This window comes from Dromiciops gliroides, chromosome 6 (assembly GCF_019393635.1).
Source record: "Dromiciops gliroides isolate mDroGli1 chromosome 6, mDroGli1.pri, whole genome shotgun sequence".
NCBI classification, from domain to species: Eukaryota; Metazoa; Chordata; class Mammalia; order Microbiotheria; family Microbiotheriidae; genus Dromiciops; species Dromiciops gliroides.
Window position 1 is genome coordinate 231,009,533 of NC_057866.1, and position 24,148 is coordinate 231,033,680.

At 39.7% G+C, this 24,148-nt stretch overlaps 1 protein-coding gene across 3 annotated transcripts in view; it reads right to left on the reverse strand.

Annotated features, from left to right (window-relative positions):
- Positions 1 to 5,045: 5,045 nt before the first annotated feature.
- GSTCD (glutathione S-transferase C-terminal domain containing) overlaps positions 5,046 to 24,148 on the reverse strand; it is a 185,534-nt gene continuing 166,431 nt past the window's right edge. For all 3 annotated transcript variants that reach the window (XM_043971200.1, XM_043971201.1, XM_043971203.1), the window contains 3 exons: positions 19,781 to 19,811; positions 14,863 to 14,932; positions 5,046 to 7,824 (listed from right to left, as the gene is read on the reverse strand). In XM_043971200.1, coding sequence (XP_043827135.1) covers positions 7,688 to 7,824; positions 14,863 to 14,932; positions 19,781 to 19,811 — 238 coding nt within the window. In that variant the 3' untranslated portion in view covers positions 5,046 to 7,687. The remainder of the gene's footprint in view (positions 7,825 to 14,862; positions 14,933 to 19,780; positions 19,812 to 24,148) is intronic.

Consider the following 24,148-nt stretch of genomic DNA (forward strand, 5'->3'; position numbering starts at 1 on the left):
CTTCTTATAATAAATGCCAATGTTTACTGCATGGGTGCATCCAGGTCATGAGACATACAAGTCTTCAGTAATAAGTGACTGTTGCTCTTTCTAACTCCATTCCTAAGGACTCCCTGCCATGTCTGACAGTCTGTGCTTACTCTGACATTAAAGTTACCCGGAATTAGAAGCTTATCCTCTTTCAGCACATTGATGATAAAGGTCTTCATAAAATTTTTCTTTGACTTCATCAGGGTTTGTCATGGTGGGAACATGGCACTTTCCTGCAAGTGACAATTGTATTGTCATGTGTCTGTCATTCACTTCTTTGGTAGTCATACAAGCTTGTTGACTAGATTGCAAAACCCATGCCAGCTTCATGGCACTCTCCTTCATTGTGCCCATTCTAGAAAAATGTGGATAAAGCTCCAGCTTCAATAAGCTGGCCTTCATTTGCCAGCCTTGTTTCACTCAGGGCTATTTGGATGCAATACCTGCTGAGTGGTGTTCATTTTTCAGGTCTATTGGATTTCATGTCCCTAAGTGTGTGCAAATTCTCATAGTGAGTGGAATCATCTTCACTCAAGTTTTTGTACACTTGTGTTTCAACTGCAAGGTAGGATCCCCATCTGCCATAGCAAACAGGCCAGAGTTGATAAGGCAGACAATTTTTAGGGCAACTTTTCTAGCCTCTTCCTCATACTAGGAGATGAGCATGGTAATCCTTAAAAGAGGTTGCTCAGCTGGAGAAGGAAAGGACAAACCACTGTGGTATGTCCAGCAAGAAAACCCCAAATGGGATCAGCAAGGGTTGGATATGATTAAAATAACTCAACAGCAACAATGATAGTAATTCTCAAAAGTGAGAGCTGAATTCAGGTCCTCTGACTGCAGAGCCCATGCTCTTTCACCTGTGCTATGGTGCTGCCAACGGGATTTTCCTAAAATATTGATCTATGTCATTTCCATATTCTCCTTCTTCTAGAATAAACAATAAACTCTTCTGTTTGGCCTCTCATATCCCAATCCCACACTAGCTTTTGAACCTTCACTACCCATTACCCCCCTTTCTGAATTCTGTGCTTCAGCTTAAATTGGCCTTTTTGCTGCAGACAACATTCCATCTCCTGTTTCAACACCTTTGATAAGCCTGCTCCCCATGCCTGGAATGCCCTTCCCTTCCTTCCACCTTTTAGATGCCTTAGTTTCTTCCAAATTCTGCTCAAGCATCACCTTCTCCATGAAGCCTTTCAAGGTTTTCCCCTAGGTGCTAATCCCCCACCCCAAATTAACCTTATATTCATTTGGTATAGTGGAGTGTTTCCTTTACAGAGTGCAGAATCTAGACTTTTGCTCATCCCACTCAGCATCTGCTGCTCCACCTGGCTCCAGCTGCACAAGATTCCTGCCTCCTTTTTTGTGTGTTGTCTCCCCACCCACCCTCCATTAAATCGTGAGCTCCTTGGAGGCAGAAGTTATCTTTTTAAAAAATTAATTGTATCCCTAAGCATTTAGCACAGTGCCTGGCCAGGTAGTGGGTACTTAATAAATGTTTATTGGATTGAGGGGAAAAAAGGCTGCTCATAATCCAGGGGGCTGCAGAATCCCACTGCTGCCTCAGTCCAGTGAGAAGAGAACCCTGGGCTGCCTGTGTGCAGGGTTGTGACTACAGCTTCTAGTCTATCCACACCTGCTGCTTCATCATTTACCTGTTGCCACAAGACTTTGAGGTAGGTAAAAATGATAAAATGGTATGGATGATGGATTTAACTCACATGTACACTGGGTTTAAGTGAAGCAGAGTTGTGTGAAGTTACCAGCCTCACTCTTTCTGCTAGAGTCATCTGAATCCAGTGGCAAGACAAAAGTCAAGACGACTGGTGATAGCTCAGTGTGCAGTGGATAACCTTGGAATTTTTGATGTCTAACCAAGCTCCAAGTGCTCCACAGGCCTTCACGTTGTGCCTTCATGGCTGTTGGAACTAACTTCTTATTCACCAATCCCATCGGGGGATGTCTTCACATGCTTGGGGTAGACACCGCGCTAACTCAGTGACAGGTTTGAAGTCTGTTGGTTACTCCCAACCTGCCAAAACAGTTTATGGGGGTGTGGCTTCTTGGAGCTACAGGTGAGATCTGGGTGAAGGTGAACACAAAAGCCCTGAAAAGGGCTCAGCAGCCCTCACACCTCACACTAGTCCTTCCTGAACACCCTATACCCCAATATTGATGTTAGCAGAATTTTGAATATAGAAGACATGTAGGCCCTATGCAATAACTCTTTCTCCCTCCTTTGACCTCACTTAGGGAGGCAGGATCCAGGTTAAGAATCCATTTCTGTATTGTTATTATATAGGTCAAGAGTTGGAGAATCAAGAATCTTCCTTGAGGATAGCCCATTTCCACCCAGAGGGTCAAGAAGACATCTACATTATTGCAATTTTTCAATGGAATAATCGGGGCATGAGTTCGAACCAACTTGGTTTAGAGAATGTGTAACTTTTCTCAGTTGTGGGGTCAGAAGAACTGAATTAAAATCCTCTCAGATATTTACTATCTATATGTCCTTGGGCAAGTCATTTAACCTGTTTGCCTCAGTTTTCTATAAAATTAGGTGGTTGCACTTGATTTCCTCTAAGTTTCTTTTAGCTCTAAATCTATGACGGTCATCCTTTAACACTCAGATCAACTTGGTCTTTCCTAAAAGCAAATTCTATTTTGAATCTATAGTCTGTGTGTGTGTGTGTGTGTGTGTATGTGCACACGCATGCGCAGTGTGGGGTTGTTATTGGAAAATGCAGGGCAAGCATTTTCCCCTAGGCTGGATGGCTTTTCAGGCTATTTGCTTGTTTTCTGTTAAGCTGTTGCAGCAGCAAGAGTAGTAGTTTTTCCTTCAGGCCTTTAAATCTCTGTACCAAATATAAAAATAACCCAAGCAACTGGGCATTGAAATTTTTGTAATGCCTTGCATTTTTTTCCAAAATAAAACCCATACATTTCCTTTAAAGATGTAATTTTAAAGTGTTTGTTGTTTTTTGAGTGTTTTTATTCTTTGATAAAGGTCAACCTTTTTTCTTTTTCTACAGAGGAAAACATTGGATTTTGTAATAAAAGTTGATGGGAAAATAGTATTTTGTATATAGAAATTTCATTTTTTGGCAGCCAGTTTTCAGTGACACATTTATTCAATAAAGTTAAGGCCATTTGTAGAGGAAATTTTGCATACCAGGCTACTGTCCTGAGGAGCTTTGGAAGAGAAACTTAAACGGAAGTACTTTGAAGGAGAAATGAGAGGAACTGTCCTGGCTTGCACTGAGAGGTTAGATGACTACCGAGTTTCCTTCCATGTGTGGGTTTTTGTTTTTGTTTTTACTCCTGAATATTCTAACCTTCATTTAATAAATCCATCAGGATTGGGTTGGTTATAGCTAAAAGATGTTAAAAAGTTACATGATCAGGGGAAGCTAGATGGTGCAGTGGATAGAGCACTGGCCCTGGAGTCAGGAGGACCTGAGTTCAAATCTGGCCTCAGACACTTAACACTTACTAGCTGTGTGACCCTGGGCAAGTCACTTAACCCCAATTGCCTCACTAAAAAAAAAAAAAGTTACATGATCGTCTTGAGTATTAAGAGGTGAATACTGCCTTGGTAACATCACTTCAGGTCCTTGAAAGTGGCCATCAATTATATATACTTCGAGGCTTTGAGTCACACTAATCATACTCACAAGAGACTGATTAAGACACAAGAATGTCAAATTTACAACCAGAGTCCTAACTAGCAATTCTGGTGCCTACCTAGATCAGGATGATGAAAAGTACCTTCTGATCAGCTTTGTAATTTCTGATGTGAATATAATACACAGGAGTAGTTCAGACAGTCAATTATGAAGGGAATTCGTTTATAACTAATATAGTTTATATATAGTAGTATTTATTTTATAGTAACTAAAAGTACCCACTGATGGCTATTATTAACAATGGACTACTTGATAGTTTCCTATTTTAACTAATATTTCAGAATAACTAGGTTCTAAAGTCTGTTGTTTTTATGATGCTGAAGTCACACATTTTTTATTCTCTTAATTTTGGTGATCTGATCTAATGAAAGATCTGGCTTATAGGTGTGTAGGTGACGCCGTGGATAGAGTACTAGGTCTGGAGTTAGGGAGACATGATTTCAAATCCTGCTTACATTTACTAGCTGGGTGGCCCTGAGCAAGCCACTTAACCTCTATTGGCCTCAGTTTCCTCAAGTGTAAAATGGGGCTAATAAGAGCATCTGCCTCATATGATTGTTATGAGGGTTAAATGTGATATTTGTAAATATCACCTACCTCACACAGCTGTTATGAGGACCAAATGAGGTGTTTGTAAAGCACTTAGCACAACACATAGTTCGTCTTTTGTTTTTGAGGAGGACTGACGAAATTACAGAGTGATCCATGTCAATGTTGTGGATCAACTGGATTTAAGTGAGGCAGAGTTGAATGACATCATCAGTTTCACTCTCTCTCCCAATCAGTGAAGTCCAATGGCAAGTCAAAAGTCAGGGCAACTGGCAATAGCCTGGGACATAGTGGATGACCTTGGCATCTTTGATGGCTGACTAGGTTTTAAGCTCTCCACAGTGCTCACTTCCGGCACCTTCATGGCCATTGGAACAAATTGTTTTTATCCACCTGTTCCACTGGGAAAAGTCTTCACATGTTTGGGGTTTCCCCCCAACTCTAACCAGTTATCCTCAAACTGGTTTAGTCCATTTGCTGAGATGGCTTTACTGGGGTGTGGCTGCTGCACATGATATAGCTTCTTAGAGCTAGAGGTAAGAGTTGAGTACCAGGTGGATACCAAATGTGGATGTGCAGCCCTGAAAAGGGCTCAGAAAGGCTTTCACACCAGAGGTGCTAGTTCTCCTTGAACAGCCCACACACCTTATATACTGGCACTTAATTAATGCTTAGTCTATTCCCTTCCCCATTTACAATGAGACCAGAATGTTTGTCATCGCATTCTCTTCCAAGTTGTAAAGTTTATTTAGAAAAACCAAACAAGGGAATCCCAAACTCTTAAGAATTATAAATGACATCAGAGATCATCTAGTTTTCTGAGGGTGCTTGGTGATCTCAGAGTAAGGGTAATGGAAACTGGAAGGTCTTAAGAGGCAATGCTCTCAAATGATAATAATTAATTGAAGGTTTCTTGCTTCACTATAGGGTGCCAAGGTCACCAGAATACTCCCCCTGTGAGGTCAGAGTTCCCCTCCCAGTCCCCTGGTAAAGGGGTATGATAAGATGACAAATTCTTCACTCTCCATTTTCCAGACTTCACCCACATCACCATTCTATTATGATAAGACAACAGACATACCACAATTGAAGAGTGGACAGGTGATAGCTTATTTTATGTTTGTAACCCTTCTTCCTTATGGAGTTTCAAGAGAGATCCTATCCTGGATGACTGGATTTAGGAAATACTCAATCTCAGCAACATTCCAATCACAAACCATCTTTTAGGGTGGGTCTCATTAACAAATCCTATACAACTTTGGTTTTAAAAAAAAAAAAAAGGTGACATTTTCTGACCTTAGTTGTTGCACTATTTGGGACCTATAGGATAAAGACCTAATTGGTATTACCCAGTTTTTCTTTTCTTTTTTCTTGAATACTCATGGAAATCTATAGAAGTGGGTAGGAGGAAAAGGCTGTGGGATGGTTTTAAGCAAGTCAAATGTACAACTGGGGCTAGTATTATGATACTATTATATATAAAAGTGGAAGGGATCGCATTGTACGGATGAGGAAATTGAATCTCAGGAAGGGCATCAGATACTTGAGCCATCATAACAGGTAATAAATATCAAGGGCAGGATTTGAATCCAGGTCCTCTGACTCCAGGTGGAGATCTTTCTACTTCACCATGAATCTACTGGCTGGAAACATATGTTATAAACCACATGTTTATCAAATCAGTCTGGAAGTTACTTTTAAACAATTGCTTTTGAGGCAGGTCTTTCTGTCTTCAGGCAGGTGACTATGTAACAAATCACATGTCACTTAGATTTATTTATCTGTTTTCTTCTTCATGTTCTTCTCTGGGTATCAAAAACTGGAAGCTTTCTTTTGAAACATTGTATGGTGCAAAGAGTGCTGGATTAAGAGTTGGAATATCTGGGGAGTTAAAATCTAGCCTTTGCCACTAACTATTTGTAAGACCTTGGGCAAGTCACTTTATATTTAATCTCTAAGAGTCTATTTCCTCATATTTAAAATGAGAGTTGGACTGGGTGACCTCTAAAGTCCCTTTAAGTTTTAAATTCATATTCTAACCAACATTATGATGGCTTAAAAAAATGTATTCCTTATGTGCAAAGAACCCTCCAAAACTCTGTTTTCTTCACTACAGCCACCCCCTCCACCACCAAATATGGAGAGGGCAATGAAGTTACTCTTATCTAAAAGGGAACTGATGCATAAGCTAGAGTATAGAGAATTTGGAAGCATTAGGGAAGGCTGGGGACATGCTGTCTACCCCTAAAACTGTGGTTAATGGAAAAAAAAAATGGGAGGGTTACAGTGCTGAGAACTAGTAAGAACAATTTCTTAAATATACAAAAAAATTATCCTACCAAGTTACACACAAATATGCACAGAAAAATAATGACTTGTGATTAATATCTGGCCAAGAAGATAACAAAAGAAATGTTAGTTATATAATGACAGAACTAATACAACTAAAAGAATAATTCCTCTCCGTGAATTTTTCTCTTCTGAAGTACATGTCTTTACTGATATTTTACAATTAAGCCTATCAGTTTCAAGTCTTGCACTGGAAAATGTACACACACACACACACACACACACACACACACACACACACTGGAGAAATGATCTGAGTGAAATTACAGAAAAGTATTTTAAAAGCACGCAAGAAAGAGCCAGTGTGGCAGGCTGGAGGAGGAGCTGGATCAAGAATCAGAAAGACCAAAGTTCAAATCTTACTTACTGGCTATGTAGCCCTGGGCAAGTCACTGAGGTTTAGGAGCTTCCGAAGACCACAAATGCAGAAGTGGTGCCCATCTGCACAGGCAGAGGGAGGATCCTCACTAGAAATTCACTAAACCAATGATTCGATAGATGTGGTTGAGGGGAGGAGAGGGAGAAAGGGAAAGAAGGAGAAAGGAAGGGGGAGAGGGACCCCATGTACACAAAAGGTCTAAATAAATACCCCACCAATTCAAAACATTTATTTTTTTATAGCAGAAGTATAACTGTTTAAAAAGATTAGTTTTTGCTAAAGGCCCAGCTTTACTTTCCGTGTAGAGATCAGGACAGCCCTTACAAAAAGGCGCGCGTGTTCTGAGCAGCATGGCGAATGAGCACTGCCCAGAGGAAAACTTCTGTGCTCAGAAGGAAATGACGCCTCCAGTCACAGGAGGGCTCTTCTCTGCAAGGCGGCTGGCTGGCCCTGCTGGGGGCTCCCACCAGGAGAACCAGCAGCCACCTAATGACACACCCTAAGCAGCACATGCAATGCGTTGCAGGCAGCTGGGCATTGCAGATTTCTCTCAGTGCTTCCCTTTCCAAAGACGATGGTTTCCAGATGTTTGTGGGGGACTTCCTGGATTGATCAAGAGCCTTCTAATAACTGGTTTTGATGATGATGACTGAAAAATCAAATGGGAACGGCCTGGCCTAATGTCCTTGGCCTAAACGGGGACACCAACTAGCATGTTATTTTTTGGAGAGCAACTTTCAGGCTCCATGGATATCACTTGCACAGAATAGCCATGCTCTTCTGCAGCCCAGGCCCGATCCAGATCCACAAGGCACATACACTGTTTGCCTGAAACACAACAGAAAAGTGGTAAGAGAAACCCTTCTTTAAAGGCATGGTGAGTCTACACACATAAAGGATAGAAAATGGATAGAATTGGATATTATTCCCCAAATCTGAATGAGGAGAATAGAAAGAGGATGTAGATGCCATAACCCCAAAAGTTCTTTTGTTTAGTTACTTTCCTGCTTAAATGTAGAGGGAGAATGTCACAAGGTCATGGCTTTTGAAACACTGATCTTTGATGCCAACTTTTGCTAGTTTAAAAGAACAGGGATATAGGAACATTTTAAAGACATCAATAATGTAAGCTTTGTTATTTTTTTAAGTGTAGTCTTTAGTCACACTTTTAAATAAAGATATATTATCTAGAATTTTCTTCTGCAATCCCATAGAAGAAACGAAATCTGTAAGACCTGCTTCTGTCTATAAGGTCTTTTTTTTTTTTGTGTGAGGCAATTGGGGTTAAGTGACTTGCCCAGGGTCACACAGCTATTAAGTGTTAAATGTCTGAGGCTGGATTTGAACTCAGGTCCTCTTGAATCCAGGGCCGGTGCTCTATCCACTATGCCACCTAGCTACCCCAAGTAAACCTGGCAGCCTTTTCTTTTCTTTTTTTTTTTTTGGTGAGGCAATTGGGGTTAAGTGACTTGCCCAGGGTCACACAGCTGGTAAGTGTTAAGTATCTGAGACAGAATTTGAACTCAGGTACTCCTGAATCCAGGGCCAGTGCTTTATCCACTGTGCCACCTAGCTGCCCCTAAGGTAAGTCTTTCTTAAATTTTATTTTATTTTATTTTATTTTGCAGGGCAATGAGGATTAAGTGACTTGCCCAGGGTCACAGAGCTAGTAGTGTCAAGTGTCTGAGGCTGGATTTGAACTCGGGTCCTCCTAAATCCAGAGCTGGTACTTTATCCATTGTGCCACCTAGCTGCCCCCTATAAGTAAGGTAAGTCTTAAAGAGATTCGAAGCAATGAAGATATTCTAAAAGATATTCTGGTATATAGATTTAAGAGTGAAAAGATCCTTTAGAAAGTTGAGTCCAACCCTTTTATTTTACAGATTAGGAAATTGAGGCAGCGATTTCCCCAGGATCATACAACTCGTATGTATCTGAGGCAAGATTTGAACTTAAGTCTTCCTGATTCAAATCCAATTCACTCCGATGCCATTAACAAGGTAAATCATAAAGTACAGAGAAAACACACACAGAATAAATCCCATCTAAAAAGAAGAGATGAAGATAAAATGGAGACAAGCCACGATGATTCCCTTTATGGACTCAGCTGTCTTCAGAATGAGACTTAGAAATTTCCCGCAGTGCTTAGGATCTTTTCACCCTAGAACATCCCACCATTCTGGAGTTCTTTATGGGGGCCGCCATTTTGGGACCAGGCTCAGGCCAGCCATATTCGGTTCCTGTCCTGGTATGTTTCTGACTTTTTGGACTCTGCCACCAGACCACTGTCCACCCTGCCCCAGTTCCTTTTGATGTGCTGTCTTCTTCCATCAGGATGTAAGCTCCTTGAGGCCAAGGGCTATCTTTCTTTTTGCTCAATGTGTATGCTAAATGAACCCCCAGCATTTAGCACTGTTTCTGGCACATGGCATGTGCGTAGTAAGTGCTTGTTATCTTGCCTTCTAGTTTCAAAAGATAATAAAGGGGAAAAAAATTAAAGGTCTCTGAGGATATTTACAGTTCTGACTTGGTCATTAAAAAACCAAGCAGTGGCAGTGAGGCCATGTTGAGGCCATGGGTTTCAGTACCAGTTCTGTTACCTTTGGTACCTTGGGCAAGGCACAGCTTCCCTGTGCAGCTTTGACCTATTCCCACTGGAAGCCCATTGGGCTTGGAATCTACATAACTATTTCAGGTGGATCTATGATGTTCCATGTGACGCATTTTTCTTTTTTAAAAACATCCAATTTTAAGAAGATTTATTGTAAATGAGCAGAAAAGTTGCTACACCCCTCCAAGAAAGTTGTACTCAACTTTTATCCCAAAGCCCAGAAACCAGACTGGCAAGGAGTATAGTCAAATGCCTTTCTTTGGATATCTCCAAATATGTTTTCAGAAGTGGCTCATAGAAAAAAGCAAACAAAACAAATGGTTTGGGTTTTTTTTTAAAGTGGTAGTTTTTAAAATCTTCAACTGATCTAAGTTCAAATTATAGACTATCTTTTTGGAAAGAATGTTACTGGCTACACTGAAATTTGTCCAATTTTTTTTTGGGGGGGAGAGATACTGAAATATACTATTTCAGCTACAGTGGTTTTTGCTGATTAAGAAGCATTTTTATAAAACCTCTGAAAACTCAAGAAAAAGTGGAATATGTACACTTTTGCCCACTAAAAATTCCTCAGCAGATGGAATATGAAAAGGCAGTTAAAAAACAGACAATGGATTATCTGTTGAAGGTCAGGAAAAGAAGCAAAATACAACAAAGCATCAGCACAAAGCTAGATTTGGTCTCCCTGACACATCAATTTTTGAAAAAAAAAATCAACCCCCATTAACCATTTAAACAATTTCAAAGGTGAAGACTGTAATATCAAAGGTCTTTAGTAAAGTGGAGAGGACTAACCACAAAAACAAATGAAAAGGAAATCTAGGGTAAACAAGCTTTTTTTTTTCCTGTCCATGGAAATAAATGCACATTTAGGGATCCAGAACACAAAAACTGTACATTTTGTACAGTTTTTTAAAAACCCAGAACATACCAAAAAATGTTTAACTTTGAATGAAGAAAAGGAAATGCCATAAAAGGTCAAATCCCATTTCTAACCATCTCATCCTTTTATCAACAGCTGAATATCTGTCATTTTTTCTCTCAAAATAGCTTTGTTTTTTAAAAAATAAATTTTTATTGACTTTTTGATTTTTTTTTACATTGCCAAAATTTCCCCCAATATTCTTTCTCCACTCTGTCATAGAAGGCAAACCTATAAAACAAATAGTAATTTAAAGGAAAAAAAAAACCTCCCCCAAGCAAAACCAATCAATATATTCCAAAAGTCTGAAAACAGAGACAATGTACCACACTAGTGTACCTCTCCCCTTTGCAAAAGAGTAGATGTATCAATCAATTAACTTTATTAAATGCTTATTATGTGCTAGGCACTGGAGATAAAAAGGCAAAACCAGCCCCTGCTCTCAATGAGCTCATAGTCTAATGGAGGAGACAACTTGTAAATAACTATGTCCAAACAAGAGACGTGTGGGATAAATTGAAAATAATCAACAGAAGGAAGGGACCAACACTAAAGAGTATTGGGAAAATCTTCCTGTAAAAGGGGGCACTTCATTGGGGACTTGAAGGAAGCAAGGGTGCCAGGGGAAGAGGTGAGGGGGAGAGCCACTGAAGGTGAGTTGGGGGATGGAGTATCTTGCTTGAAGAACAAGCAAGAATAAGCAAGGAGGCCAGTGTGACTGAAGTGTACACGGAGGTGAGTAAAGGGAGAATCTTGAAGGGCTTTGGTTTTAGAGGTAACAGGGAGTCACCGGAGTTTACTGAGTAGAGAGGGGGGTGGTGTGGTGTGGTGATGAGTTTTAGGACTGCAGCAGGGAGAGACTGCGGTAGACACCAGCCAGCAGCTTGTTGCAACAGTCCAGGCATCTTCCATCTCCTCAAGAAGGCACAAAGGGCCTGGGAAGACTTCTTCCCTCTGCATAGCCTCATCTCCAGCCTCAGGAGCTTTCCACCTCCTCTTGTCTATTCCCTAAGGGAAGCTGGCAAAGGCACGTCCATCTAGGCCAGGATGGTCTCAAACATCCTCCCAACCAGGATGTGGAGAACCTCCGGTGCAGAGGAGCAATTTTCCTTGGAACCTCAGGTCTTCCACCTCCTGTTAAGCTTGTCCCTTGGGGAGAAAGAAGGGGAGCAGGACTGCCATTTCCTGCTACAGTTTCCCACCCAATCTCCAGCCTTCGGAAGGAAGAGGAGTAGTGAAATGAGGACCCCCCACCCAAATGATTTTGTGCCTTTCCTCTTTGTACTGTGCTTCTCCCTGGCCCAATCTCCAGCCTCCTCTGGGATGGACATTCTCACATCTGGTCACACTCTAAACATCCTCGTGATTCTGAACACCTGTAGGCCCTCATCCAAATACCATTTCCTCTCCCTCACCACCCAATTTCTTATTTCTATCCCCCTCATCCTTCCCATGCCAAAGTTTCAACCATATGCCATCTACTCCTTCCACTGTGACCCCTGGAATGTCTTCGTCCTAGGTCTTTTCCTCCCTCACTTCTTCCATCTTTTAGCTACCAATCAATTGATCAATTGGTCAATTCACATTTATTAAGGGTACAATCTGGTTCCAGCCCTCCACAAACACTGAATCTCTGGCTACCCTTTCAGTAGTGGCTGCACTTTCATTCCTTTCCCTTGGCTCAATGGTCAAAGAGGAGAAGTTGGAATACTCTGTGCTCCCCATGACCATTTCCAATTTCCAGGTTTCTCCCCCTTCCTCCTTCACTCTGTAAACTCTCTTCCTTTGGGGTTCATTCAACTCATATCTATCACCCAATCAGAATCCTGTTACCTGTTGCAGCAGACACCCAGGTCACTCCCCTTCCTTCCTCAATGAGTTAAGGACCTAGTTCACAATTTTTCTCTTCTCCTCAATCATGTCCTTATGCATGGGGACTTTAACATTCACACTGACTCTCCCTCACTCTTAGTTCCTCCTCACTTCCACCACACACAAAGGTAATCATAACCTTAATCTTGCTATCACTCACACATTCATCACACTTAATGTTCATGAATTCCCAAATCCCCTTATCTTACCCTAATCCATTGCTTTTCCACCTCTCTATGCCTTTCCTCACCAAACCCTACTCTTTGTCTACACTGTGACCTCTAATCACTCAAGCCCTCAGTTTGTTCCTAGGCCAATCTCCCCTGTACTCTCCCCCATCTTCAACCCTTTGTGAACCAGTTTGACTTTACAGTATCTTCTCGAGTCCCTGACCCCCTAAAATATCGATGACTGCATGCTGCCAACCCTCAGCACTGGATAACTTCCAACATCCACAACCTCGCTCCTACACACTTCCTGCTGAACCAAGGAGAAAATCAAGTAACCATCCTGCCCAAGTCCAATACACATTTGTGTTACCCAACTCGACTTGGAGCTCACTGCTGCAAGGCAACCCTACTATATCTCCCTAATCAACTCGTTACCTTACTCTCCACAGCGGCTCTTCCAAACCTCTTCATCCCTCCTCAACCTTTCTATGATTCCCCACCCTCTGCCCCACCCCACTCTCTCAGCTGAGAATCTAGTCTCATATTTTACAGGAAAAATTGAGGCCACTTTCCATAAATTCCCTCTTCTCTCTTCTTCATTTTCTATCAGATGCTTTCTGCCATTCCCTCCCTGTCTCACACAAAGAGGTCACCTTACTTTCAGTTGCTTCCAGGAGTTCTGATTCCCTTCCTCCTGAAGCACAGTGCTGTCCACAAATGCACAGAATATCTCTTTCCTCCCATGAGGACAGGCAGGGAGATGGTGCAGTGGAAAGAGCCCTGGGCCTGGAGTCAAGGAGACCCGAGTTCAACTCTGACCTCAGACACTTACCAGCTCAATTGTATAATGGGGAAAATCACAGCAGCCGCCTCTCAGAGTTGTTGTGAAGATTAAAGGAGATCCTATTTGTGAAGCACTTAGCACAGTGCCTGGCACACAGTCATGAACAATAAACTTCATAAATGCTTGTTTACTTCTTTTCCCTTTTCAGTGGGATGTCCTTTAATCACTGGATTGAGATTTCTGCCTTTGTTTCTCCATTTCAGTCCTGGTCTTCTTTCTGAGAGGCTGCAGTAATTATTTTCCTTTTATTCATTGATTTGATTAGGGTACATCACACATTCCCTTTGATCTTCTGCCCCGCTCTTTCCTGTGCCCCGCTATTCTTCCCCCAAACACTGATTCACCTGCAGCTGACATGTTGTAAGGTTTAGTCAGCTGGGTTTTAGGCCTGTTCCTTCACCATTACTTCTTCAATTTTCTTGTGTACTTTTTTTTTTTTTTGCGGGGCAATGGGGGTTAGGTGACTTGCCCAGGGTCACACAGCCAGTAAGTATCAAGTGTCTGAGGCCGGTGCTTTATCCACTGCGCCACCTAGGCGCCCCTTCTTGTGTACTTTTAAAAAGAAATTTCTTAATGGTAACTCGGTTGCAATTTTGTTGTTGCTGTTTTTAACACTGTGTCATTCTCTGTCTGGTTCCTTTTCCTTTTTTCTTAGGGTAATTAATTTTGTTACTTGTTTGTGTCTTTCTTAGTTGCTTAGTTGCATTTTTTGGCCTTTCTTGTATTTCTCTTATCTTTAGTGTTTGCAAAGCAAGTTATCTCTTTTGTGTGTGTGTGTGTGTGTGTGTGTGTGGGGAGGTGTAGGAATAACTTAAGTGTCTCTTTCATTGAAAGTCCATTTTTTTTCATTGATTAGGTTCAGATTTGCAGAGTATATAACTTTGTGTATTTCTTCTGTTGTTTTTGGTGGGGGGGTGGACTTTTTAAGTTATTTGAATTTCCTTTCCTTTACATTTGAAGGTCTTTCTCCTGGTCATTTGCAGAATTTGGTGTTTTTCAATGGAATTGATGTTTGAATGAGGTAATGCATATAAAATCATAGATGCCTAATAAATGCCAGCTATTATTATCTTTTCTCTTTTTATCACTACATTAAAAAAAATTCATGCACTTGGCTATATGGACTTCCCTATCATTACTCTCTTTAGTGTTGTTGGAATTTGGTCATATAGGTAGCAAAGAGATGTATTATGTTATTGTTGCTGAATAGATAAAAGCTGATACAAATGTTTCATCATTCCTAATTCAGCATTAAAAAAAAAGAATGAAACCTAACAAAAGTTTATAAGGTTGGAAGAAAAAATAATTATGGTTACATATATTCTCAATTTTCAGATAAGTGCTGTGGGAAAAATGACATTTAGTGCCATGTTGGACCCATCTTGGTCCTCGAGTAGGTATCAATGAGCAAACTGCATGAGTTTCACTGGTCTGGGAAAACACATACCTATTTGTCTTCGTTCTAGAGGTAGCTGGACAGCTGTCTGATCTGCAAATCTGCAAAGAATCATGTGTTCCTAAAAGGAAAAAAAAAAGCAATAGAATAAGGCTTTATTTCAGGCTTCTGTTTCAGAGAAGTTTTTTGACTACTACTTAATCATGAAATGAGAGGCAGCATGGCATTGTGGATAGCACTGGACTTGAAGCCAAGACTTGGGTTCAAGTCCCATCTCTGACACATCCTGGGTCTTTGATTCTGGGCATCTTTTTTTGACTTGAAATTACAGAGAAGGTACTGACCTGCATTGTGAGATGGAGTGTCCTCACTTTGGAGTTCCCTAATGCCAATGAAATCACAGGCTGAGTCCTTGTCCCTGAATAGTAAGGACATACCTCCACACTACCACCGCTCTTTACTATTTAACTCAACAAAAATTTATATTTTTTTCAAATAAAGTAAAATGTTTTCTTTTTTTCCTTCTAAATTAAGATTTTTGAAAAAGCATCTCCCAGAATACTGATCTTCAGGTGTAATTAATAAGTTATCTTCCAGTCCATTTTTCTGACCTATGGCAACTGGCCAAAATCTGATTCCCAGATGAAAACTTTGAGCAATCAAGAACTGATCTGAGTTGTGACAACATTTTAACAATGGTTTTTCCCCCTTAAGACATTTTTTTCTTTGAACGCCAGTAATGATAATAGCTTACATTTTATATCACTTTCGGTACAAAGCACTTTTACATATATTATCTAATTTTATCTGCACAGTGAGGTAGGTAGTGCAAGTATCATTATCTTCATTTTGTAATTAAATAAACTGAGACTCAGAGAGCTTAAAAGACTTCCCATCATCACATGACTCCTAAGTGTCTAGGGGATCCTACCAACCTAAGTCTCCTGCCTCCACATCCAGCTCTTTTCACTAGAACACAGATTAGTAACAAAGTTCCATGCAAATGGTGCCCAGGGATTTTACCCAGTGACAGCAGGGAAAGGGAGAATTGGTAGATAATCTAGTGTTAGCTATTCCAGTCCTCAGGGATCTCTTCCTGACAGCTTAATCACTGCTATAATTCTCTGTTGCTTTGTCCCTTCCTTCTACCCACCCACCAATTTGGTAAAGATATATAATTAACTCTCATTTTTCTCTTGTCCCCTACAACTTTATATAAGTATTTCTGTACCTTACAAAAAAAGAGAACCTAATAGAAAGGTTGGAAATTATTTTCTACTGTGAAAAAAACTGAGTGTTTCCCTTCAGTGGCATAAATTTAGGAGGCTTTTTGTTACTGAAGGAGTAGGAGCCTTCAGAGGCAAATGGAGACCTAACCATTTTGTCCAGCGCTCTTAATTTATGTGTAGCAGAGCCAGAAGAGGGACAAATGCTAACAACTATTTCAGGTAGCACAGTGACACTTTCTAAGGAAACAAAGGCAGTTGAACAGAGGCTGAGTTCCTTTGTTCATTAAGGACAAGGTATCAATGCCAGGGAACATACAGTTAATGCTTAAAAAAAAGATATTTCTCCTGATTTTCATGTGCTTAAGAGAATAAAGGTGAACTAGAGATATGGTTGTAAGGAAGGAATTCAAGTAAATTAGGTCTGAAAGATTTATTTGTTTTTAAAGCTAAGTGGAGAAAAGAGAACAATCAAAGAGAAGGCTAGATGTTTAGGAAGGTTAACAGATGTAGAGGGAAGTCAGAACTATTCAGTACTTTCTTCCTCTGTCAGGGAGGATAAGCTTTGGAAAGGAAGGGGCAAAACAGAAATGACTGACAGCTAGTTAAGACTAATGGTAAATGAGAAGAAAGTAAGAGAGTACTTAGCTATCCTTAATGAGTTCAAGTCATTAGGCCCTAACATTTCAGGGTATAAGCATTTAGCAAGTGCTTCCTCGCTCCATCATCCTCTCTCTCTAATCTGTCCATCAAAATATCTAACTGGCATGACTGAACTGTTCAGTGATCAGTGAAAGTCTTCTGAGAATGGGAGAGATGCTTCAAGACTGGGGAAGAGCAGGTATTGTCCTGATTTTCAGAACAGGGAAAATTTTCAAGCTATTGGCTGGTAAGCCTGGCTTTCATTCCCAGTCAACTTCTAGAATGCATAATTGAAGGAAGGCTTGGAGAACATTTATAAAAAGGAAGTGAGGATTACAAAGAGCACGGTCATGCCTTACTAACCTCATTTCATTTGACAGGGTTACTAGACTGAACGATTAGTTGGAATGCTGTGTGTATGTATAAATAATTTATTGAGATCTCAGAAAAACATGACAATATATTTCATCATTGTCATGTAGAAAATTCAGACAATTTTGAGCCAGATGACTGTTCATTTAGATGGCTTTGGAGCTATTTGAATGGCAAGAGGTAAGCAACTGATGGAAGCCTTGGTCTCCAGTCTCTTAGAGATAATCTGAGCTTGAATCTATGGTATGTAACTTTTCTTAGTCAATGATTTCTATAAAAGCATAGATACTATGCTTGCCACATTTACAGATTACACAAAGGTGGGAGGGATAGTTAGCACACTGAAAGATTAAAAAAAATCTTGAGGCCTTAAACATCAAGCTGAACCTAAGATGAAATTTAATAGTGACAAATACATGTGAGTTCAAAAAAATCACCTTTACAAATACAAGGTGGGGAACATATAAAAACAGTTTTACTGAAAAAGTTCTGGGAGCTCAATATGGCTCAATGAGATGTGTGACCGTTATGATAGCATGATAGGATAGTTAAGAAAGCTACTACTATTGTGATCTTGGGCTATATTAAGGCTGAGGCTGGGGAATTCTGACTTTACCAGACTACCTTTGGATTCCTGATGATTCACATAGGCATGCTGTATTTTAGAAAAATCATGTCAAACTGAAGAGTTCAAGAGGCCATTCAGATCATGCCATATGAGCATCAGTTGGGATGTCTGAGAACAAGATGTCCTGAGAACAGGAGGGGGATAACTAGTCTGGAAAACTCGTGAAAATGCCTTTAGTGTCAGGAGTCAGCAAGGAGGCCAGTGTCCAGCACTTTGGACAGATCTCTTGGAGGACTTAAAAAATATAGTCACACAGGAAAAGCAAGAGGGGATGTGAACTGTACCATCAGAGGGCCACCTACATAATAAGGTCACAGATGGGTAACTGAAGTGACTGTGCCTTTAGTGGTCCTTCATGGAAATTCTGTAATGTGATCCTGAGAGCAGACCCAGGGCTAGTCCCCAAGGCCTACAATGCCCTCACATCTCTATCCCCTGGCTTCTTCCATGTGTCAGATTCAATCCTGCTTTCTCTGAGAAGCCTGTCCCCAATCCTCCTTAATGCTCATTGCTTCTCTCTGTTTATTATCTCTGACTTATCCTGTACATACATTTGAACAGTTGTCTCCATGTTGTCTCTCCATCAGACTGTGAGCTCCTTCAGAGCTTTGATGACCTCTTTTTGTATCCCCATAACACATTTTATGGCAAACAAGAGGTGCTTCATAAATGCTTACTGAATGACTGACTGACTTTAATGGATCCATATTGACTTGGAGAGAGCTGTCTACTGAAGTGTATGAGAGATCTACCCTGTTCAATGTTTTGATTACTGATGTAATGGAGAAAGCACAGAGGTTCTTAAAGAAGACACAAAGATGTGAGGGACAGTTAACATTCAAATATAAAAATGTTAAGACACAACAAACACTAAAAGTTTCTATTGAAAAAGTGAGTTTTAAATCTACATGCATAATAGGAGAGACCTTTCACTGGGAGGGACCTCAGAGGTCACCTAGCCCAGAGGTGACAACCATTTGGCCACAGGTGGCCACAACATTCCAAAGCAGGGTCTAAATCAGATCACAACGGGACTGGGAGACATTTCACAAAACAAATAAGAACACAACAGAATGCAGATCATGTGGTTTTCTGAATCATTCTGCGGTCAGCAGGAATCTGAGTTTGACACCACAGATCTAGACTAACCCTCCCAGTTTAATTATGATTTTGCAGTAAAATTAATAAAGGAAAATCTCAAAGGATCACAAGAAATTGCTTTTTAAAAAGTAGGTGATTTCATCACTGCCTTATGATACCATCTATTTGACTGTGCCATAAATCCAATAATAAGTTAAATAAAAAATAAATTATATCACTGAAGTGATTAATAAAGAGTGATAATGGCAAAGTAATCTTATGTTCTATCCATCATCAGTAAGCATCAATTAAGTGCCTACTAAGTGGTAAGGACTGTGCTGGAGACACAAAGAGAGAAACAGTCATTGTCTTCCAGGAGCTCACATTCTCTTGGGGGAAGCAACCTGTGTGTAAACAAAATTCATATAAAATAAGCACAAAATAGATAAAAAGTAATGGGGGGGCAGCTAGGTGGCGCAGTGGATAGAGCACCGGCCCTGGAGTCAGGAGTACCTGAGTTCAAATCCGGCCTCAGACACTTAACACTTACTACCTGTGTGACCCTCACTAAAAAACAAACAAACAAAAAAAAGTAATGGGGGGATGCTATCAGCTAGGGAGAGCAGCAAAGGACTCCCCAAGGAGGCACCTGAACCGATCTTTGAAAGAAACAAGGATTTCTAAGAGGTGAAGGTGGGGAGGCTGGGCATTTCAGGAATGGGGGGAAAGACAAGAAAAGAAGAAATGTGCAAAGAATAGCAATTTAATGTCTAAAGCAGCAACCAGTGTCACGGTTACACTGATATACTTGTTAATTGTGATTTTGAATCAGATTTTCACGACTCAAATTTGCTATGTAATAGTCCAACATTTTGCATTTTTTATATCACCAAAACATTAGCACATTAAGCTGTTCATAATTAAAACCTAAAAAGAAATTATCCACTCCACTACAAACCTGATAGGGGAAAACATAAAGTTATAGAAAAGAAATATGATGTATTCTTGGATTATTTATTACCTTGTAAGATAAAACTTCCTTGAACGGTTCACTGAAACAGAAAAAGTAATCAGTCATCACTTTAAATAATAACAGAAAATGCTAATTAACAAAGTTTTAGATGGTTAAATTACAAAGAAATAACTGCTTTTATCTCAACAGTTTACATGAGAAAATCTAGTTGTTAGAATCATCTTCTCTAGAGGGGCTAAGTATCTGACTCATTTTAATGTATTTCTTTTGTGCATTGTCTTTGTTTTATTTCTTTCATAGGTGTTTATGTTTTTTAAAAGAACTACGATAATTTTAAAAAATGGCTTTAAATTTTCACTATGCACCAGTTCAAGAAGCCACAGCTCCAGGCCAGCAATTCAGGCAGACATCCTAAGCACTAATCCTCTTGTTAACTTACTTGGTAATTTTGGTGGGAGATCAAGGGCTTCCCCCCTCCCCACCCCCACCCCGCCTGCTCAAGGGTACAATAGTGTTTATTTATGCATTTTCTAAGCAAATGTGATCTTTAGCATGATTCTCCTGAAAATGATAGGACTCTCTCTCTTGTATGCATTGAAACTAAAACACTCTAAGGGAATAGGAGCAGAAATTTTAGTGACCAGTTTTAGAAAGCTCTGCTGAGTACTACCTTTAATGTGCAAAAGAACAGACTGATCACTAGAGAATACGTAATTATCCATGTGTATGTAGATGCTAACAGGGTGGTTATAAATTTCCTGAGAGGCTTTAAAATATACATTTATTTATAATTATGCGCTGTATTTAAGAGAAAATGAAACCATAAATGCTTTTATCATTAAAATATGATTTTATTTGTCTCTAATTCTCTTCTTCCCTGTAGAGATGTGCTGTTGGTGACTTTTAGATCAAACATGAGAAATTAAGAGAAAAAGGCTATTTTATAACTTGTTGATTTATTAGGATTATACAAGGTTCAGTGAAAATGTGTTGTATTTGCTGTCAGAGGCCCTGGTTTTGAATCCTGGTACTGCTTACTATCAGTATGCAATCGGGCAGCTAGGTTTGGATTCATGAAGTTTTGTTGTTCAGTCAATCCAGTGCTGTCCAACTCTTCAAACGAATGACCCCATTTGGGGGTCTTTTGGGCGTGTTTAGGCCTTAGTTTAGTCATCTGTCAAATGAGAGGGCTCTGATAACCTCGAGGTTCCCTTTAAGATTTTTTAAAGAAAATGTCACACATCCTCAAGATTGTGCTTTTGTGGTTGACTTTAGTTTGCTGAATCACAGGACAGATTTACCAAACTGTCATATTTTGGTCTAAAAAATTATAGATCAAAGTTATATTGTGATATAAGGTTACAAAACACTTTCGACAGTGTATTATGGTACCCTCTGGCTGATGAGCAAACTAAAGGGCTTTTGCCAGGGTCACATAGCTGACCTGTAGAGTGTCAGAGGCAGGATTTGAAATTAGGTTTCTCCTTGATTCTCTGGCCAGCTGTGTGTGTGTTCCCATGCATGTGTGTGTCTGCCGGGGTTAAGGGTGGGTAGGAGGAGATGAATTAGGGAGATTTCTTCTCAGTTTGGGATCAGAGTACTTTACAAACTGGCTCTTTGGATTGGAAGGTGAGTCAGGAATAAGCCCTGGCTTTTTCCCAGATATCTTGAAAAGTCACTTGAGCCTTGACCTCAGGGCCACTAAATCATCTTTCTGTGTCTCCTTCAGAGATGCAGAAATTCTAATGCGGGTAATCATCCACGATTCCGCTGAGGTTCTAGGGGAAAAAATATCTGAGGTCTATTAGAAAAGATTCCCCCTTCTCCATGTGCACAGGGAACAGAATTTACTTATTATGCAGGGAAGAAGGAAATTGAAAATATCAGGACAGTTTTGCTCTGTCATAAATTGGTAAAACAACAACAACAACAACAAAAAACCCAAAAGTAAATGTAGTAATTCTTGAAGCCTCTGAAAAATTTATAACTGGCCATTATACATTAATCGATAAAGGTAAATGTGGCATATGCATCATATATATGTGTTATATACATATACACATGTCTCACAGGCAGAAGTTATCATCGTAGCTTTATTTTCTTTAATATTTATTTTTGATAAGTCCTTTATTACTTCAGAGGTGGCTCTTATTACTGCAGCCTGATAGGCTGGAACTTGGAGAACTATCCCTATATATCCTTGCTGAGTTTTAGTTTGTATAGTATTTATGAGTGATTTTATTTAGTAAGCGTTTTAAAAAATTCTTATTATATACCACACTGATTCAATCTCTTTAGATCATGAACTTGGATTTGGGACCAGTAAGCACCTGGCTGAAGACACTTACCGGCTTTGTGACCGACCCTAGGCAAGTTATTCAACTTCTGATTGCCACAGTTTTCTCATCTATAAAAGGAGATAGTAATAGCTCCTATTTCCCAGGCTGCTGTGATGATCACATGAGATAATGTCTGTAAAGCACTTAGTGCAAGGACAGGCACACAGTAGGCACTAATTAAATATCAGCTATCATCCTCTCCTTCCCCCTCCTCCCATTCCCTCTCCCCCTCCCCTTTCTCCTCCTCCTTCTCCTTTATTTTGATAGAACAGAGCTAAATGTGACTTGTATCTGACCAGAGTTTTGTTCCGTCTCCATGTTGACTCTATTTATGTTGTCATTTTATATCTTGTTCTCTTGGCACTACTTTCTACACCCTAAAGCACATCAGATGGATCTTTCCATGTTAGTCTAAATTCTTCAGATTCACCAATCCTTCCAGCAGAGTACTACTACCACTGCTTGTTTCTGGCAAGAAACACTGAGGGCCTTCCCCTCCCAGCCTCCCTCCCTCCCTCCTCCTCTTTCTCCAATCAGCCTCAGACACTTAACACTTACTGGCTGTGTGACCCTGGGCAAGTCACTTAACCCCAATTGCCTCACTAAAAAATAAAAAAAAATAAAAACAAACCAAAACCCAAAACAAAACAAAACTTTGTTCATATTCTTTAAATATTAATTTACTGATACTGACTTTAAATCTTGTGCTGTAGGGCGTAGAAAGTAGTGCCAAGAGAACAAGATATAAAATGACATAGAGTCAACATGGAGACATAACAAAGCTCTGGTCAAATATAAGTCACATTTAGCTCTGTTCTGGCAAAACTAAAGGATACTACTACTACTACTACTACTACTACTACTACTGCTGCTGCTGTTGCTGCTGCTGCTACCACTACCACCACCACCAGCTGACATTTAACTAGCACCTACTGTGTGCCTGTCCTTGTGCTAAGTGCTTTACAAATATTATTTCTTGAGATCATCACAACAGCCTGGGAGATAGGGGTTATTATTATCCCCATTTTACAGATGAGAACTGTGGCAATCAGAAGTTGAATAATTTGCCTAGGGTTGGTCACACAGCCACTAAGTGTCTTAAGCCAAGTGTATGATCAATTCTGATAAGTTCATGATTCAATCCAAATCCAAGTTCATGATCTAAAGAGATTGAATCAATGTGGTATATAATAAGATTTTTAAAAACCCTTTAAAAACCCTCAGAAACACTATATAAGATAACTCCTTAAAGATTTTGCAAGTCAGACTTTTCTTAGACACCTTTAATGCAAACTTCTGATCTCCTTTTTTTCTTTTGATTCTAACTGCACTGATTTCATCTGGGAAAAAAACTTAGTAATTTTATATAATTAGAGCAGTTGATTTTTTTCTTTTTTGATCTGTGTGACTGTGGGCAGGTCACTTTAACCCTCAGTATCATAGGAAACTAGAAGCTTTAAGTTACAGATCAACTGCCAATCTTCAATCAATAGAGAAAGTTTCTACATTAGGAATCAGGTCTGGACTAAAAACAAAATAAAGAAAAAAAGATCTCCTCCTGGTTATGTACTTTGCTTGTCATTCTCTTTTTTTGTGGTGTGAATTTATATTGAGAGAATTTTTCCATTTGGCATTTGTGATAGAAGGTGCAAGATGCTGATACAGACCTGTTTTTTTTATCACTTTCCTTTCCAGATTTCTATTCAGTTATTGCTAAATAAAGAATCCTTTTCCCAGTAGTTGGTGCTCCTGTTTTTAAATGTCTGCTGGGAATATTTGTTTCTAGATGTTCTAATCTACTCCATTTATCTAATTTTCTATTTTTTAAAACCAGTATCAGATAATAATCACAACCTTGTATTTTGGTTTGAAATCTGACAATGCCAACTCTCTCATCTTTCGACTTTTTCTCCATTGATCTTCTTGACCTTTTGGTGATTCAAATGAATTATTATTATTATTTTCTTTAATTCTGGAAAGTATCCTTTTGACAATTTTTCTGGTATAGCACTAAATTTGTATAATAGTTTTAATAGTATTATAATATTGACTACATTGGTATAGCCTAACCATGAAC